The sequence below is a fragment of the Neophocaena asiaeorientalis genome, unplaced genomic scaffold (assembly GCF_003031525.2).
Source record: "Neophocaena asiaeorientalis asiaeorientalis breed wild unplaced genomic scaffold, Neophocaena_asiaeorientalis_V1.1 scaffold373, whole genome shotgun sequence".
NCBI classification, from domain to species: Eukaryota; Metazoa; Chordata; class Mammalia; order Artiodactyla; family Phocoenidae; genus Neophocaena; species Neophocaena asiaeorientalis.
The window spans coordinates 1,054,667-1,073,316 of NW_020172993.1; the positions used below are offsets into that span (position 1 = coordinate 1,054,667).

At 41.7% G+C, this 18,650-nt stretch overlaps 1 protein-coding gene across 1 annotated transcript in view; it reads left to right on the forward strand.

The window, feature by feature from the left end:
- The window catches only part of EPDR1 (ependymin related 1), a 33,439-nt gene extending 27,935 nt beyond the window's left edge, over window positions 1–5,504 (forward strand). The window contains 2 exon segments of the mRNA XM_024742260.1: window positions 2,460–2,668; window positions 3,808–5,504. Coding sequence (XP_024598028.1) covers window positions 2,460–2,668; window positions 3,808–4,001 — 403 coding nt within the window. The 3' untranslated portion in view covers window positions 4,002–5,504.
- The last annotated feature ends 13,146 nt before the right edge of the window (window positions 5,505–18,650 follow it).

The following is an 18,650-nucleotide window of genomic DNA, read 5'->3' on the forward strand; positions in this document are numbered from 1 at the left end:
CACCTGTGTTCAGACTCCCCAGGATTAACCAATGTTAACATTTTGTAGTGACTGTTTCAAGTCTAGAATTTTCATTTTACTTCTGTATATGGACAGAGCTGGCCTCGGGAAAACAGTGAAGTTAGCAGAGCTCCTTTCCTGCTGCCCCCTTCCCTGGCAGTTGACTGACCAGGCATCCATGGCCCTTGGTTCTTCAGTGGCCTGTGTGGTGCCTCTCCCAGAACAGCTGTGCTGGCGGCTGTTCCAGGGCTCTAGATGGAACAGTGGAGTCCTCAACTGTATTAGAAACAAGTCCTGGTTATGAGTCACACAAAAAGTTCCAAGCAGAAAAAGGAAAGTTATTAGAACAAAGGAAACTTATTATCATAACTCTGCAGGTGGATCTGTAGGCACCAGGCCTCAGAGAGGAAATGCATCCAGGAAATGAACAGCTGTTGGAATCCCAGCTTGCAGCTGCTTCTCTGTGCTTCATTCTTTATTCTTATCCAGTTCACCTGTTGGAAATTAGCCTCCCATGGCTCCTGTGTTTACGTACGACATGACCAGCCACACTAAGAGACTGACTAGCAGACCTTCAGTGGCAGTTCCACATGTCCGAGCAGGAGCGTCTGTTTGTCCCACCCTGGGTCAGATGTCCCCCTCTGAGGAGGGTGGCCAGGTCATGTACACAAACATGGCCGCCAGGCTCCCACTTTTGTGCTTCTGTGGATTCGGGGGCTGAGTTTCAAGAAGGAAACCCCCCTCTCCTGCACATGGGTGCAAAGCTTTCAGGGGACAATCACTGCACGCAACTGGAGTATCAGCCAAAGCTAGGCCGGACTCTCTAGCCTAAACACCTTGAACTTGGGAAAGCACAAGGAGATGGGGAGGATGAAGATAGCCAGGCCTGACAGCACACGGTATAGGGGCTTCGTGGGCGGCCACTCTCCCTGAGAGGATCGTGGGGCAGGATCTGTGTATGGACCAAGAATCCCATATTATGGCTGGAGTACGCTCTATAGTGGATGCTAATGTTTCTATAGTCCTTCCATGAATATTTAGACTCTGATGCGCCAGGGACTTAACCGGGAGTGAGGAAGCAGTGACAGTCCAACCCCAAACTCCTCCAAAGGGCTTGTACTTTGATGTGAACCCTGCATGTATAGTCTAGGAGGTCGGCTCCATGTTTGAGCCGTAGCGCATAACGTGAACACTTCCTTTTCTTTCTCCATTCACTCCCACTTCTCAAGGTCTGTGCTTGGGTTTTACCCTTGTAAGTCATTTCAAACATTTTCTAGCATAAGCAGGGTCGATATTTCTAAATACATAAAATGAGGTTATGTTTATATTTTTATGCTAGCTCGTAGAAAATGAAATATAATCCTAATAATGGTACTATTTTGACCATATGGACAGTTATCATTTATAATATTTTTTCTGAAGAAATCTCAAACCCTGACTTGGGATGGAGAACAGGCATCCTCGTTGGGGACTGTGGAGTGGGGTGAGCCTTACATACCGCAGACAGTCTGTTGGCTATTTTTTACTCACGAAAAGCTACTTCTCTGGGCGCTTCTGCCCTCAGGTGTTGCAAATTTCACTTTTGAATCAGGGCTGCAACCTCACTCCACTTGATCAATAGCAGTGCCCTGAGGTTTAGATTGCCAGTTGAATGCATGGAAACTCACCGAGCTTCACCCAACACCAAGATGGCTTAGCTTTAGGAAAGACACAGGGCTGGTGGCCACACAGCGTGCAAGGTGACGGCGGGCAGTCTGTGGGCTCGGGCACAGACTGGGAATACTTCTGGCTTGCTCTGCACGTAGGGTGTGCACTGGGTATGAGGGACGAGGCTGAGAACACGCAGACAAATTCAGTTCAGCGAAGCCATTCGCTTGGGGTCCCCTCAGCTTTTGTCCTTGCCTGTCTCAGCCCATTCCCAGCACAGCTGCACCTCACCAAAGCCCATTCCTATGATGACAGTTGAGACAGTGGGGCACAGGGGTCTGGTGCATCCTCAGCAGGCTCTTGGCATCCTGCATTCAGCATACCCCTGTGGTCCCTTGACTCAGTGCTACAAGGACTCAACAACTAAGGCGAGAGTCAAATCCTCCTGTGTCTCTGAGGCTAAAAGGTCATAAACCAGCTGCTAACCCAGGGCCTCACCTTCCTCATGTTTGTATCTCAAGCACAGGGTCTGTCATACAATAAGTACTTGATAAGGTAATAGGTAATTGATAGGTATGATAGGTAACAGTCTCATGAATATTCGGTTTTGATCCCTGAACTTTAATTATTTTATATTCAAGTTGTTCATGCACCTAGTGTTTATAGGTAAGTAAATGATTGCCTAGCAGCAAAACTATTTTTTTCTATTTTAAGAATAACTTGTATCAAAGGTCTTTGGCTTTTATGCTGATAAAAGACATGGTGATTGCAACATAAAGTCCTGAACTGTTCTCTTTCAATCTGTCTTCCAGATTATTTGAATATATTTTGCTCTATAAGGATGGAGTGATGTTTCAGATTGAACAAGCCACCAAGCAGTGCTCCAAGATCACCCTGAGAGACCCCTGGGACCCTCTAGACATCCCTCAGAACTCCACCTTTGAGGACCAGTACTCCATTGGGGGACCCCAGGAGCAGATCACCGTTCAGGAGTGGTCGGACAGAAAGTCAGCCAGATCGTGTAAGGGTTCAACAAAGTATTCAAGTATTGCATCTCAGGAAGCAGGATGGGAAATAATGTTTAAGTCCATTAAGGAAGGTAGTTGTTAAGGAAATTTAGAAGCTTAATCAAATTGTTTAACTCCATTTACAGTCCCCAAATGTACTCTGCTAGTTGTGTAGCGCTGGGATCTAAGCAAGGCATTTGAACAAACACCTCAGCCTTCTAAGGCCCCCTGTAACTTTCTGCCACTTTGACTATTATGGGCTTAGCCTTGGCTCTGATGTTTCATGATGCCCTGGAGGTCTGTGACATGGAAGGTGTTTGTCTAAGTCACACATTGGATTTGGGTGCCTCCTTTTCCTTTCCCCCGAACACTAACTAAAGTTGCAGCGACCAGATCAACTGCCATTATTATATCTGCTTTTATACATAGATGTGAAGCTCTTCTCTGCAATGCTGCCAACACACCTCCCCCAAGACTGTTTCAAAAACACAGGCCTTTGTGCTGTGGAAAACAGTATGATGGTGCCCTCCAAAGTGAAGCACAGAATTACCGGATGACCCCGCAATATAGGGCATATACCCTAAAGAACTGAAAGCAAGGACTCAAACAGATATTTGGACATCCGTGTTCATAACAGCATTATTCATCAAGGCCAGAGGTGCAAACAGCCCAAGTGTCCCTCAGCAGACAAATGGGGACACAAAGCTGGTGTATACATACAGGGGAAAATCACTGAAGCTTAAAAAGGAAGGAAATTCTGACACATGGTACAACATGGATGAACCTTGAGGACATTATGCTAAGTGAAAGAAGCCAGTCACTAAGGGATAAATACTGTATAATTTCACTTATATGAGGTACCTGGAATAGTCAAAATCATAGAGACAGAAAGTAGAATGGTGGTTTCCAGGGACTGGGGGGAGGGAGGAATGGGGAGTTAGTGTTTAATGGATAGTTTCAACTGGGGGATATGGGAAATTTCTGGAGATGGATGGTGATGACGCTTTCATAACAATGTGAATGTACTTAGTGTCATCAAACTGTACTTAAAAACGGTTAAAATGGTCTATTTTATGTATATTTTGCATAATTAAAAATACACACACTTTGCCTGTCTTGTACATTAAAAACTCAACTTGCCTTCCTCCTATAGATGAAACCTGGATTGGCATTTATACACTCAAGGATTGTTATCCTGTCCAGGAAACCTTCACCAAAAATTACAGTGTGCTATTGACCACACGGTTTTTCGACATACAGCTGGGCATTAAAGACCCGTCGGTGTTTACCCCGCCAAGCACATGCCAGACAGCCCAGCCGGAGAGGATGAGCGAGGACTGCTCCTGATAAGCGTGTGAACACGGAAGGGACAGCCTCAGACATCAGATGCCAGCCGCCCCAGCTCGAACCGGATTTGAGACTTGAGAGATGAGACTCTTCATTAGAGATAAATATCATAATTCTAGGAAGATAAACTTCGATGTGTGTTTTGTTCTGTTTTGTATGTGTGGTTGTGACTACTTGGGCTAGGTTTACAAAAAGGAATGGAATGGAGAGTATGTGATAATATATGAAGAGATGGCTAACACGGGGACCTCAGGTGTTTCCGAAGCCTGTCTGGGAGCTGCGCTTTCTGTGTGCAGGTGTATGGGAAGTGCGGTGGCATCCACAGGGCGAGGGGAGGGTCAGCAGGGACGAATGTGTTGTTATCGACCTTACTGGGAATTGCTAGATGGCTGGCACATGGTGATAAAAAGAGCGGAACGACTTTGGTCAGTTTTGGTATTAATGCCCAAGCTCTCTACAGACCATGACCCGCTTGTTGCCTGCACCAGGGTAGTGACTGCGCCCACTGCTGCATGCCTCCAGCACCTCCTTTTCCCCCACCCTGTGCTCCCTTGGCTGCTGACAGTGTGATGCCTTAAAATCCCTTCCGGCCTTAAGAGCTTTATGGCATGACCCAACGGATGTAAACATTTGGGGAGGAAATGAAAGGCTGTAACACAAAGTAATGATTCCTCTAAAGATATATTTTAAACAGGAGGCTTTGGAAAATCTTAATGTCTATTTCTGGGTAAGCATGAGCCATATATGCTTCCTTTTTTTCTATGCAAGAGTATTGATATATGTGCTGAATCATCACATACTTGTCAAGAGACCTGTAGAGACAGGTAGCATTCTAACAATAGCACTGAACTGGGAGTCAGGGGACTATTGTTTCTGAAATCCAGAACAAGAATTCCCTTGTACTGGAACTCCTTTGGTTCGCTAGACATATTATGCTTCCCCTCACCTCTGCATCCCTGGGGCAGCGTTTCACAGCCTCTTTGTCCATCTGACTTCTGCTCAGCCTTCCCAGGTCAGCTCATGCATGGCCTTTGGAGGCTGCTCCCAAGCCTGGACTGGGTACACCTCGCAGTTTGAACATGCTAGTCTGACAATGCTTACTAGGCTGTGTCTAAATTTCCTGCTTCCTGGATGCTCTCACTCAGTAGCCTGGCTATGAGCACCGTGAGTACGGGTACCGTGTTCTGTTTACTTTTATATGCCCAGCACCAAGTGCCTGGCACGTGGTCAGTGCCCTAAACATATGTAGAGTGGAGAATGCTAGCCTCTCTGGTCCTTACTTCCTCATCTGTTAAATGGGATTGGGTTTGCTGATCTCTAGGGAGATATCTAGTAATAAAATTTAGCATTCTAGATTCCTTCTACTGTTGTGTTTTATCTGGCCATCTATCCATCATCTGTTACCAGGAGAAATGTGTGATGCTTATATTACGCTGAAAACAATCTGTATTACTCACAGTTTATCTATATTGTTTCAATAAACAAATTTAATTGCATTTCTAAGTGTTTTTTGATATATTTGTTTTTGTAATAAATATGGGTTATCTTGGCTATAAGGGAGTTAAAATGCTTCTCTAATGAATAAGTGCTTCCTGTGATCTACACCAAATTCATTTTCCTTTCTCAAAAGCCTGCTCTTCCTCTTAAAGTCCAGTTGCCTGGGTCAGAAGCCTCAGGGTCATTCTTGACCTATATTTTCTCCTTCAGTCCTCACAGGCAGTCAGTGTCCCGAGTCCCATCAGAGTAAAGCTACTGCCTCTTGTCCATCCCCTCAGCAGCCATCACCGAGGTCCAGGCTCTTAGCACTGCTGGCCTTTGCAAGATCTCTATACACTCTGTCCTTGTCCTTGTTCTAGAAGCCAACCTCCGTTCGTTCGTTTGTTCATTCATTCATTCATAAGCCAGTCCTGAATCCCTGTTGTCTCCAGTGCCCATGCGGGTTCCCAGAGTCACAGAGTAGCGTGCAGCCCAGTCAAGGCCGGAATCTGGAATGACACCTGGGGAAACTTTCACAGCTGCCTTCGAGGCGGTCCAGCCTGATCAAGCCTTTGTGACAGCATTTCCCCCACTTTCTCTCTCTCCACCCAAAAGATAGCCCCGCTCCATTCCAAACTGCACACCCCTCTTAGTTAGCCTCGGATCCTCGCATCTGCCCACCCCAGTCCACAGCCCCACTCAAAGCAGAAAGGAAGGGAACTCATTCTATCCAGGACACGTGAAGTGGATGCCTTTCGTTTTCCAGTTTGTCTGTTTGGGTCGTTAAACCCCTTCGCAGTTAAGCCAAGTCTTCCTTCCGGAAGGATTTTATGTCTGGCGGGACCTCAGTACACACCTGATGGTTGCCCTGCCCCTGTGGTTCTCCACTGCCTACAGGTAAAGCTGAGGCTCTATAGCCTGGTGTCCAAGGCCCTTTTGATCAGACCCTGACTCCCTCTCCAGCCTCGGTCCTTGGCACTGTTCTCTCTTTCCCAATGGCCACAAGAGCCTGAGAAGTGAAGCTTGGGTTACCTCTGACTATAGGGGGTTTTCTCAGTCACCAATCTTGTGTAAAACTTGCTAGTGGCCATCATAGTAAAAACTAAGAGTGCTCTTGAATAGGGCAGGGACTGGTCTGTATTAGTGAAGAGGAGCAACTGATGCCTCACTTATCTGCGGACAGGGATGCCATTCCCGACGTGGGCCTGCACCAGGCTTGGGTCCCACTTTGCAGACCCCCTGGCTCATGTGTTACTGATCCTTTATGCTATGTCGGAGCAACTTCCTTGCACCCCTCCCAAGGCAAACTGCCAGGATCCATGCAAGCCCCGTGGTCTTCTCTACCTTCTGCCTTCAACTCTAAAGGCCCAGCCCTGGGAGAGGGCCATCCCTCCCTCTCCCACTGGCCCATGTGGAGTGAAACGGGCCTGGCCTTTCTGGCCCCAATTGTTCTAATTATCAGAGTGACTTTCTTACAACAAGCTTTGCTAACTGAGATAATGCTGCATTTCCTAAGATTAGGACACAGTATTCAAAATATGAAAGCATTTAAATATTTTTAAAAGGCCAGAAAGTTTAGATCTCTGAGGAAGTTTCCTGTGAAGTACTAAATTTCCCACCAAGCTAAATTCCACACCATTTGAAAACTCAATACTCACCCCTTGCTGGATTTTCTTTACTAACTCCACCCTCTCAATTTTCCCTCTGTTTTAAACTGGTGTATTCACCTGTGCCACACGGTGGTGTTGAAAAACCACCTGTTGAAAAACCACCTGATGGCAGGGCAACCATCAGGTGTGTATTGAGGTCCCGCCAGACATAAAAGCATGTGGATTGTGTTTTCCTCCATCTACTGAAGGCACCTTAAATGCAGGAACAGCGTTCTTGCTGTTCTGTTGACTTCAGTTGGAGGAGAGAATGAGCCTCCTCAGCCGAAGTCTTGTGAGTAATTTATGAGATTTAAAGGCCTTGTGGGTGGCCATCTTTTTAAAAAGATAAACTTAACTTTATATATGGATATTCTAGCATCAATAATCTTTTAAGAACTCTGCTAGGATAATTACAACTGAAATGTACTTTTGTTTTAAAGCAGAATAATTATTTCAGCAACGTGCAGAAAAAACATTGAGCTATAATTTATTGTATATTTTATTCAGGGAGAATGACACTTTTGTATCCCTACTTTAAAATTCATATTGTTTTCATTAGGGCAAATATTAACACATAGTTACCATATCTATTTCCTAATTAAGATGGAAAGGGTAATGTAGCTTCGGCAATCAGGAAGTGGGATGTAGTTATCCTATAATTTAGGAATAATTTGCAGCGGATACAACATTCATGGTATTCGGGTAATCTGAGTATACATGTGTGTGTTCTGTGCTGCATTTGCACCTATAACATTCCCAGTGGTACAGTGTATATTTATTTTGAAGTACATTTGTTCAAATTGGATAACTAAGTGCTCTTTTCCTTCATCAGTGTACTTTTTGATGACAAAATAAGTACTCTTCTTATTAAAATATGTCTGCTATCATTGCAATTTCACTTGAGCTCTATAATATCAATAAAGAAAACTATCAAAAAAAATAAATTAAAGGTTATCTTGTGAAATGGTTTCTCAAACCTAAAGTACATTTTTAACTAACCTCTCAGCCTAGTTGATTAGTTCTCTCAGCCTGGAGAAAGGTTGGGAAAACACTGGTGTTAGTTTCCCAACCAGGAGGTACCAACATAAACTTCTGAAAAATTCCCAGTTAATTAAATACACAAACTTGTTTGATAAACAGTATAGTCTCAGGCTAGAGTGGGTGGTTATATGAAATAGATATTTAGGGTCTCTTGATTTTGTTTCACTCCTCGTGGCAGAAGTGGTACCTTTGTTGTAGAGTCATGGTACAGCTGTCCTATCTTATGGAACAAGAACATCTTAGCAAAGCCAAGTTTTCCATTAAATTCTATTGGATTGGTCCAAACCCCAAATGAATGTTTTGGCCAACCCAGTACTATAAAATGCAGAATTCTCTTCCAGGAAAAACAAAGTTTATAAAAGCTAAACTGAAAACTTTAAAAAATTTTCTTGTATTTATTTTTTTTTAACATCTTTATTGGAGTATTACTGCTTTACAATGGTGTGTTAGTTTCTGCTGTATAACAAAGTGCATCAGCTATACATATACATATATCCCTGTATCCCCTCTCTCTTGCGTCTCCCTCCCACCCTCCCTATCCCACCCCTCTAGGTGGTCACAAAGCACCAAGCTGCTCTCCCTGTGCTATGTGGTTGCTTCCCACTAGCTATCTATTTTACCTTTGGTAGTGTATATATGTCCAGGCCACTCTCTCACTTCAGCCCAGCTTACCCTTCCCCCTCCCCGTGTCCTCAAATCCATTCTCTACGTCTGCGTCTTTATTCTTGTCTTGCCCCTAGGTTCATCAGAACCATTTTTATTTTTAGATTCCATATATATGTGTTAGCATACGGTATTTATTTTTCTCTTTCTGACTTACTTCACTCTGTATGACAGACTCTTAGGTCCATCCACCTCACTACGAATAACTCAATTTTGTTTCTTTTTATGGCTCAGTAACGTTCCATTGTGTATATGTGCCACATCTTCTTTATCCATTCATCTGTCAATGGACACTTAGGTTGCTTCCATGTCCTGGCTATTGTAAATAGAGCTGCAATGAACATTGTGGTACACGACTCTTTTGAATTATGGTTTTCTCAGGGTATATGACCAGTAGTGGGTTTGCTGGGTTGGATAGTAGTTCTATTTCTAGGAACCTCCATACTGTTCTCCATAATGGCTGTATCAATTTACATTCCCACCAACAGTGCAAGAGGGTTCCCTTTTCTCCACACCCTCTCCAGTATTTACTGTTTGTAGACTTTTTGATGATGGCCATTCTGACTGGTGTGAGGTGATACCTCATTGTAGTTTTGATTTGCATTTTTCTAATGATTAATGATGTTAAGCATTCTTTCATGTGTTTGTTGGCAGTCTGTATATCTTCTTTGGAGAAATGTCTATAGGTCTTCTGCCCATTTTTGGATTGGGTTGTTTGTTTTTTTGATATTGAGCTGCATGAGCTGCTTGTACATTTTGGAAATTAATCCTTTGTCAGTTGCTTCATTTGCAAATATTTTCTCCCATTCTGAGGGGTGTCTTTTCGTCTTGTTTATGGTTTCCTTTGCTGTGAAAAAGCTTTTAAGTTTCATTAGGTCCCATGTGTTTATTTTTTTTTTTATTTTCATTTCTCTAGGATGTGGGTCAAAAAGGAACTTGCTGTGATTTATGTCATGGAGTGTTCTGCCTATGTTTTTCTCTAACAGTTTTCTAGTGTCTGGCCTTACATTTAGGTCTTTAATCCATTTTTAGTTTATTTTTGTGTATGGTGTTAGGGAGTGTTCTAATTTCATTCTTTTACATGTAGTTGTCCAGTTTTCCCAGCACCACTTATTGAAGAGGCAGTCTTTTCTCCATTGTATATTCTTGCCTCCTTTATCAAAAATAAGGTGACCATATGTGTCCGGGTTTATCTCTGGGCTTTCTATCCTGTTCCATTGATGTGTATTTCTGTTTTTGTGCCAGCACCATACTGTCTTGATTACTGTAGCTTTGTAGTATAGTCTGAAGTCCAGGAGCCTGATTCCTCCAGCTCCGTTTTTCTTTCTCAAGATTGCTATTGCTACTCAGGGTCTTTTGTGTTTCCATACAAATCGTAAAATTTCTTGTTCTAGTTCTGTGAAAAATGCCACTGGTAGTTTGATAGGGATTGCATTGAATCTGTAGGTTGCTTTGGGTAGTAGAGTCATTTTCACAACGTTGATTCTTCCAATCCAAGAACATGGTATATCTCTCCATCTGTTTGTATCATCGTTAATTTCTTTCATCATTGTCATAGTTTTCTGCATACAGGTCTTTTGTCTCCTTAGTAGGTTTATTCCTAGGTATTTTATTCTTTCTGTTGCAATGGTAAATGGGAGTGTTTCCTTAATTTCTCTTTCAGATTTTTCATCATTAGTTTATAGGAATGCAAGAGATTTCTGTGCATTAATTTTGAATCCTGCTACTTTACCAAATTCATTGATTAGCTCTAGTAGTTTTCTGGTAGCATCTTTAGGATTCTCTATGTATAGTATCGTCATCTGCAAACAGTGACAGTTTTGCTTCTTTTTTTCCGATTGGATTCCTTTTATTTCTTTTTCTTCTCTGATTGCTGTGGCGAAAACTTCCAAAACTATGTTGAATAATAGTGGTGAGTGTGGGCAACCTTGTCTTATTCCTGATCTTAGAGGAAATAATTTCAGTTTTTCACCATTGAGAATGATGTTGGCTGTGGTTTTGTCATATATGGCCTTTATTATGTTGAGGTAAGTTCCCTCTATGCCTACTTTCTGGAGGGTTTTTTATCATAGATGGGTGTTGAATTTTGTCAGAAGGTTTTTCTGCATCTATAGAGATTATCATATGGTATTTATCCTTCAGTTGGTTAATATGGTGTATCACATTGATTGATTTGCTTATATTGAAGAATCCTTGCACTCCTGGGATAAACCCTACTTGATCATGGTGTATTATCCTTTTAATGTGTTGTTGGATTCTGTTTGTTAGTGTTTTGCGTCTATGTTCATCAGTGATATTGGCCTGTAGTTTTCTTTCTTTCTGACATCTTTGTCTAGTTTTGGTATCAGGGTGATGATGGCCACGTACAATGAGTTTGGGAATGTTCCTCCCTCTGCTATATTTTGGAAGAGTTTGAGAAGGATAGGTGTTAGCTCTTCTCTAAATGCTTGATAGAATTTGCCTGTGAAGCCATCTGGTCCTGGGCTTTTTTTTGTTGGACGATTTTAAATCACAGTCTCAATTTCATTGCTTGTGATTGGTCTGTTTATATATTCTGTTTCTTCCTGGTTCAGTCTCAGAAGGTTGTGCATTTCTAAGAATTTGTCCATTTCTTCCAGGTTGTCTATTTTATTGGCATAGAGTTGCTTGTAGTAATCTCTCATGATCCTTTGTATTTCTGCAGTGTCAGTTGTTACTTCTCCTTTTTCATTTCCAATTCTATTGATTTGAGTCTTCCCCATTTCTTTCCTGATGAGTCTGGCTAATGGTTTATCAATTTTGTTTATCTTGTCAAAGAAAATGCTGTTAGTTTTATTGATATTTGCTATTGTTTACTTCATTTGTTTTTCATTTATTTCTGAGCTGATCTTTATGATATCTTTCCTTCTGCTAATTTTGGGTTTTTTTTTTTTTTTGTTCTTCTTTCTCTAATTGCTTTAGGTATAAGTTTAGGTTGTTTATTTGAGATGTTTCTTGCTTCTTGAGGTAGGATTGTATTGCTCTAAACTTCCCTCTTAGAACTGCTTTTGCTGCATCCCATAGGTTTTGGGTTGTCGTGTTTTCATTGTCATTTGTTTCTAGGTAGTTTTTGATTTCCTCTTTGATTTCTTCAGTGAGCTCTTGGGTATTTAGTAGCATATTGTTTAGGCTCCATGTGTTTGTATTTTTTACAGTTTTTTTTCCTGTAATTGATACCTAATCTCATAGCATTGCGGTCACAAAAGATACTTGATACAATTTCAGTTTTCTTAAATTTACCAAGGCTTGATTTATAACCCAAGATATGATCTGTCCTGGAGAATGTCTCAGAAGCACTTGAGAAGAAAGTGCATCCTGCTGTTTTTAATGGAATGTCCTATAAATATTAATTAAGTCCATCTTGTCTAATGTGTCATTTAAAGCTTGTGTTTCCTTATTTATTTTCATTTTGGCTGATCTGTCCATTGGTGAAAGTGGGGGATTAAATTCCCCTACTGTGACAGTGTTACTGTTGATTTTCCCTTTTATGGCTGTTAGCATTTGCCTTATGCATTGAGGTGCTCCTATGCTGGGTGCATAAATATTTCCAATTGTTATATCTTCTTCTTGGGTTGATCCCTTGATCATTATGTAGTATCCTTCTTTGTCTCTTGTAATAGTCTTTATTTTAAAGTTTATTTTGTCTGATATAAGAATTGCTACTCCAGCTTTCTTTTGATTTCCATTTGCATGGATTATCTTTTTCCATCCTCTCACTTTTAGTCTGTATGTGTTACTAGGTCTGAAGTGGGTCTCTTGTAGACAGCATATATACGGGTCTTGTTTTTGTATCCATTCAGCCAGTCTATGTCTTTTGGTTGGACCATTTAATCCATTTACATTTAAGGTTATTATCGATATGTATGTTCCTATTTTCTTAATTGTTTTGGGTTTGTTATTGTAGGTCTTTTCCTTCTCTTGTGTTTCCTGCCTAGACAAGTTCCTTTAGCATTTGTTGTAAAGTTGGTTTGGTAGTGCTGGATTCTCTTAGCTTTTGCTTGTCTGTAAATATTTTAACTTCTCCATCGAATCTGAATGAGATCCTTGATGGGTAGAGTAATCTTGGTTGTACGTTTTCCCCTTTCATCACTTTAAATATATCCTGCCACTCTCTTCTGGCTTGCAGGGTTTCTGCTGAAAGGTCAGCTGTTAACCTTATGGGAATTCCCTTGTATTTATTTGTTATTTTTCCCTTGCTTCTTTTAACATTTTTTCTTTGATTTAATTTTTGATAGTTTGATTAATATGTGCCTTTTATGTTTCTCCTTGAATTTATACTGTATGGGACTCTCTGTGCTTCTTGAACTTGATTGACTATTTCCTTTCCCTTTTTGGGGAAATTTTTAACTATAATCTCTTCAAAATTTTCTTAGACCCTTTCTTTTTCTCTTCTTCTTCTGGGACCCCTATAATTCAAATGTTGGTGCATTTAATGTTGTCCCAGTGGTCTCTAAGACTGTCCTCAATTATTTTCATTCTTTTTTCTTTATTCTGCTCTGTGATAGTTATTTCCATTGTTTTATCTTCCAGGTCAGTTATCTGTTCTTCTGCATCAGTTATTCTGGTATTGATTCTTTCTAGAGAATTTTAAATTCCATTTATTGTGTTGTTCATCATTGTTTGTTTGCTCTTTACTTCTTCTAGGTCCTTGTTAAACATTTCTGTATTTCCCCCATTCTATTTCCAAGATTTTGTATCATCTTTACTGTCATTACTCTGAATTCTTTTTCAGGTAGACTGCCTATTTCCTCTTCATTTGTTTGGTCTGGTTTGTTTTTACCTTGCTCCTTCACCTGCTGCGTATTTCTCTGTCTTCTCATTTTGTTTAACTTACTGTGTTTGGGGTCTCCTTTTCGCAGGCTGCAGGTTCGGAGTTCCTGTAGTTTTTGGTGTCTGTCCCCAGTGGGTGAGGTTGGTTCAGTGGCTTGTGTAGGTTCCTGGTAGCGGGGACTGGTGCCTGTGTTCTGGTGTGTGGGGCTGGATCTTGTCTTTCTGGTGGGCAGGGCCGCATCCAGTGATGTGTTTGGGGTGTCTTTGATCTTACTATGATTTTAGGCAGCCTCTCTGCTAATAGGTGGGGTTGTGTTCCTGTCTTGCCAGTTGTTTGACATGGGGCATCCAGCACTGGAGCTTGCTGGCCATTGGGTGGAGCTGGGTCTTAGTGTTGAGATGCAGATCTCTGGGAGAGCTCTCACCGATTGATATTATGTGGGGCCAGGAGGTTTCTGATGGTCCAATGTCCTGAACTTGGCTCTCCCACCTCAGAGGCTCAGGCCTGACACCAGGCCGGAGCACCAAGATCCGGTCAGCCACACAGCCAGGTACGTGGGGATTTTCTTGCCTTTTGGGAAGTCTGAGGTCTTCTGCCAGCATTCAGCAGGTGTTCTGTAGGAGTTGTTCCACATGCAGTTGTATTTTTGATGTATTTGTGGGGAGGAAGGTAATCTCCACGTCATACTCCTCCGCCATCTTGAAGGTCTCTCTCCAGCACCTTAGAGATTTTCAGTTCAAATATCTCCCTTTGAAGTCACCCTAATATAGAGTATTTCCAAACTGAATGTTCTTCCCTAAGCCACTAACCATTGGCCCCTTCTATCAGAAATTCAGAATTATCTCCATGCCTATGGATCTATGCCCCTTATAGTGGACATTGCCATTTAATGAGAAAGGAAAATAGCCTGAATGAGAAGGCCTACTGGTTTGGGAAATACTGTCTCAGCTTTTTCAGTTCAATCAATTTAAAATGACTTTTATTTTGTCTACTCAGAACAATTAAAGTACAGTATTATGATGTGTTCAAGTGTGTAGCAATTGAACTTTGGAGGACACTTTTTAGTTTAGCTTTGTATGGAAATTATATTATGTAGATAGTCCTTGTTTGATAATGGGTTATCATACAATTGTGAAAACTCATGAGTCTACTTTACTCTTCCTAAACCCCTTACCTTCCCAGTCAGTCATGAGAACTTTGTATTTCCTGGGTCAAAGGTTAGAAAGAGGGGAAAACAATTTTTCTTCAGATGTTCAGATAGTTCAGATAATACAACGATGACAATTTTTTTAAATGGTATTTGAAGTGGGTGCTCCTGCAATGCAGATAAAGTTTTCCCCAGACTTTCTTGCCATATATAATCATTCAGTATGACCAGTCAGTTCAAAAATAAACTGTTTAATAATTTTTCTATTAAGATAAATCCATATGTCTCTAGAAGAGTGACAGTAGCAAATTTACTTAATGAAGTTAGATATAAATGGGCTAAACTTAATTGATTCCAAACTTGGATATAATGGTAAGCTCTGTGATTGAAAATATAAGACCAGTAAATACATAATGAATGGATAAAGGAGTTATTTAGAGATTTAAGCCATGGAAAGAGAAGGTCTGCATATTCAGGGCTGAAAAACTGGAGAATTCATGAAGTTCTATTAAAGCAAGATTGCCACTGGAATGCTATCTCATCAAGATGCTGTTGGAATGGGGCTGATGTGAGAGAACACTCGAATGTTCTCATTTTGTTTGAAGACAAAGCGGTTTCGCAGAAGGAGGTTGGTTTATGTGGAATTTAGTTAGGGAATCTAAGACCAAGGATTTGGCGCTGTTTATCTAACTGTGTGCAGGAGAGAAAATTATGGAATCTGGCAGATATCTGGAGAATGTTGGGGACAATTTTGAGATTAAAGTTATGTGTTGTTACTTTGGGCAAGATCCAGGAATACCCAGATTTTACTTCCCTCTTCCTGTCTAGGATCCATAGAGGAGCACACTCAGAAGACAGAGCCAAGCAAACCGTCACCATTATTTAGCTGGAACTTTGGCTCCCAAGCACTTCTGTAGAACTCTGGTGAACTAGGCGAGATCAAGTGGAGGTAGTAGAGGCCAAAGAAGCCACAAATCAAAGCAGGGTAAATTACTAGCTTGGTCCACTCTACTACAAATCCCAACTCAAGTAGATCTTATCACTCTCAGGTCAGCAAAAGGGCACACAGAGCAGACCCTCTGGCACCAGAGGAAAGGAACAAGGACACAGGAGATAAGTATTTGCCTCATTGTCCAACACTGCCTTCCCTAGACCTTGGCTGTTCAGAGCAATGAATAGAAACACCCAAACCTGAGAGAAATATTTAACAAGGCCTACGGGACAGACAGAATTCGATAATCTCTGTGGCTTAGAAGAATTATTCCTCCAGACTAGGTGGATTCCCCTCTGATTAGAAATTTTATTTCTCAAATAATTTGTTACCACAGGTAAATGTCCTAAATGGCAGATTTAAGTATTCCACTCGCTGCAAAGGTTCAAATCACCATTGTAGAATAATGCATTGTCATTCTGGTTTATATGCCAGTCTCTTAACAAAGTTAAGTTGCTTAATATTTGTCAGTTTCTGAGGGAGACTATGGGATATAACAGAAAGGACAAGGGCTTGAAATCATACATACTTGGGTAACTGACTAGGTCACTTATCACTGTGGACAAATTATTGGAGCTCTCTATGAGCCTAAGTTTTCTCCTCTTCCTTCTAAAGGGTTTGTTAGGATTAAATGAAACAGCATTTATAAAGTATGTAGCCAGTGACTTTGCAAGTAATAGGCACTCAAAATGTTAGATACTTCCTACCTTTGGTTTCTTTCCCCTGAGAGTTTGACCAACCCTTCATGGACAAACAATATCAATCCTTTATGACTGTGTAAATCTGCTAAGGATCTTATCTAGGTTATGGTGACCCACGAAGGCAGTGCCTTCTATGTGCTCATAGATCCGTTAGCTGGCCATCCCTCTGGGATACCTCTGTCTGTTCTCCATTGCTTCACACCCATTGGCAGTAATGTACCCACCCTTAGCCATACTCAGGTACCATCAGGGTTAATATAAGCTTAATTTAAAAAATAACAGTGACTTTCTCTTAATAAACGTGGCTCTCATGGTTCTTGCCATTTTGCACAGAATACATTAAGGATAGAGAAAATTAAAATAGTATCAACCTCAATCTTAGACGATAGAAACCAGTACTTACTCTGTGTCAGGGTCTCTATTCAGCGTTTTATACTGATTTCCTCATTTAATCTCTACAACAACTTTTGAGCTAGAAACTATTATTATTGTTGTTGTTTATTATTAATTATTACCACCTCATAAATGAGGACACTGAGGTTCATTTCAAATGTGCTTGACTTGAGAAGATAACCGATAACAATTTTCAGTTGCTATTTTACCTCCTAGATATATGCTATTAGCATATTACGCAGGGAACAAAGACACAGACCTACTAGAGAATGGACTTGAGGATATGGGGAGGGGGAAGGGTAAGCTGTGACAAAGTGAGAGAGTGGCATGGACATATATACACTACCAAACGTAAAATAGATAGCTAGTGGGAAGCAGCCACATAGCACAGGGAGATCAGCTCGGTGCTTTGTGACCACCTAGAGGGGTGGGATAGGGAGGGTGGGAGGGAGGAAGACGCAAGAGGGAGGAGATGTAGGAACATATGTATATGTATAACTGATTCACTTTGTTATAAAGCAGAAACTAACACATCATTGTAAAGCAATTATACTCCAATAAAGATGTTTAAAAAAAAGTCATGCTTATTAAATGAGGAAAAGACTGAATGGATACATTAAAACACAGTTTTCTACAACCAATTTTGAATATAAGCTACATGTAAGACCGTGAACACCACGTCTGTTTGATTGACAGCAGTGCATGTGGACTCCTGGGTTGTGGCAGCACCTTCTTATCTTTCCCCAGACTTCACGGCCAAATGTCCACTTAAACAAGCAAACAAAGATATAAAGCCACAACAGTGCTGGAAACAAGAAGTATCCATCAGAAGTTTACCAACCTGCAAGAATGATCACTAACTAGCCATCAGAGGGCTCAGCTGAGCAAGGGCCTTGACCATTCTGCTCCTAAGCTTTTTTTTTTTTTGCGATACGCGGGCCTCTCACTGTTGTGGCCTCTCCCACTGTGGAGCACAGGCTCTGGACGCGCAGGCTCAGCGGCCATGGCTCACGGGCCCAGCTGCTCCGCGGCATGTGGGATCCTCCCGGACTGGGGAATGATCCCGTGTCCCCTGCATCGGCAGGCGGACTCTCAACCACTGCGCCACCAGGGAAGCCCCGCTCCTAAGCTTTGAAAAGCAACAGGCAAGCAGGAATAAGGTAGGAAAATGTTCTCACCCACTATTACTACTTCTGCCAAAAGCCTGGCCTGATCAGTCAGGACGCCAGCAGGTATCTCCCCTAGTGGGAGAATATTTTGGGGACAGCCAAAGTCATTCCTTCATCCTCTATTTTCATGCCACTACTCAATAGCATCACTTTCCTGAATTAACTCCAGGTAATACTCTTTCTAGCAGCAGCCAAGAGTGAAATAGGACAGCCTGTGGGTCATTGTTAACAGTATGTGAAGTCCCCCAAAGAGAGAAAAGGGTCCTGGGATTGTGGTTTTCAGGCTGAAGAAGCATCACCTGTCCAAATTCTCAGGAACCCATTTAATCACTAAGCTTTACTGAGATGCTACTGTGTGTAAGACTCTCTTCTAGGCACTGGGATACAGTGAAGGACAAGATAGGCCAGGTCCTATCCTCAGGGAGCTTCCATTCTGGTGTTGGTGGGTGAGCAGGGAACCACTGAAAAAGCCAGAGTGTGACAAGAACTATATAGAGAAAAAAGAGGGTGATGAAGTAGAGTGAATAAATAGCCACTTCAGATGGAGATGGTCAAGGAAGGCCTCTCTGAAGAGGTGCCCTTTAACTAGAGAGCTCAACGTCAAGAAGCAGGTAGTTATGAAAAGATCCA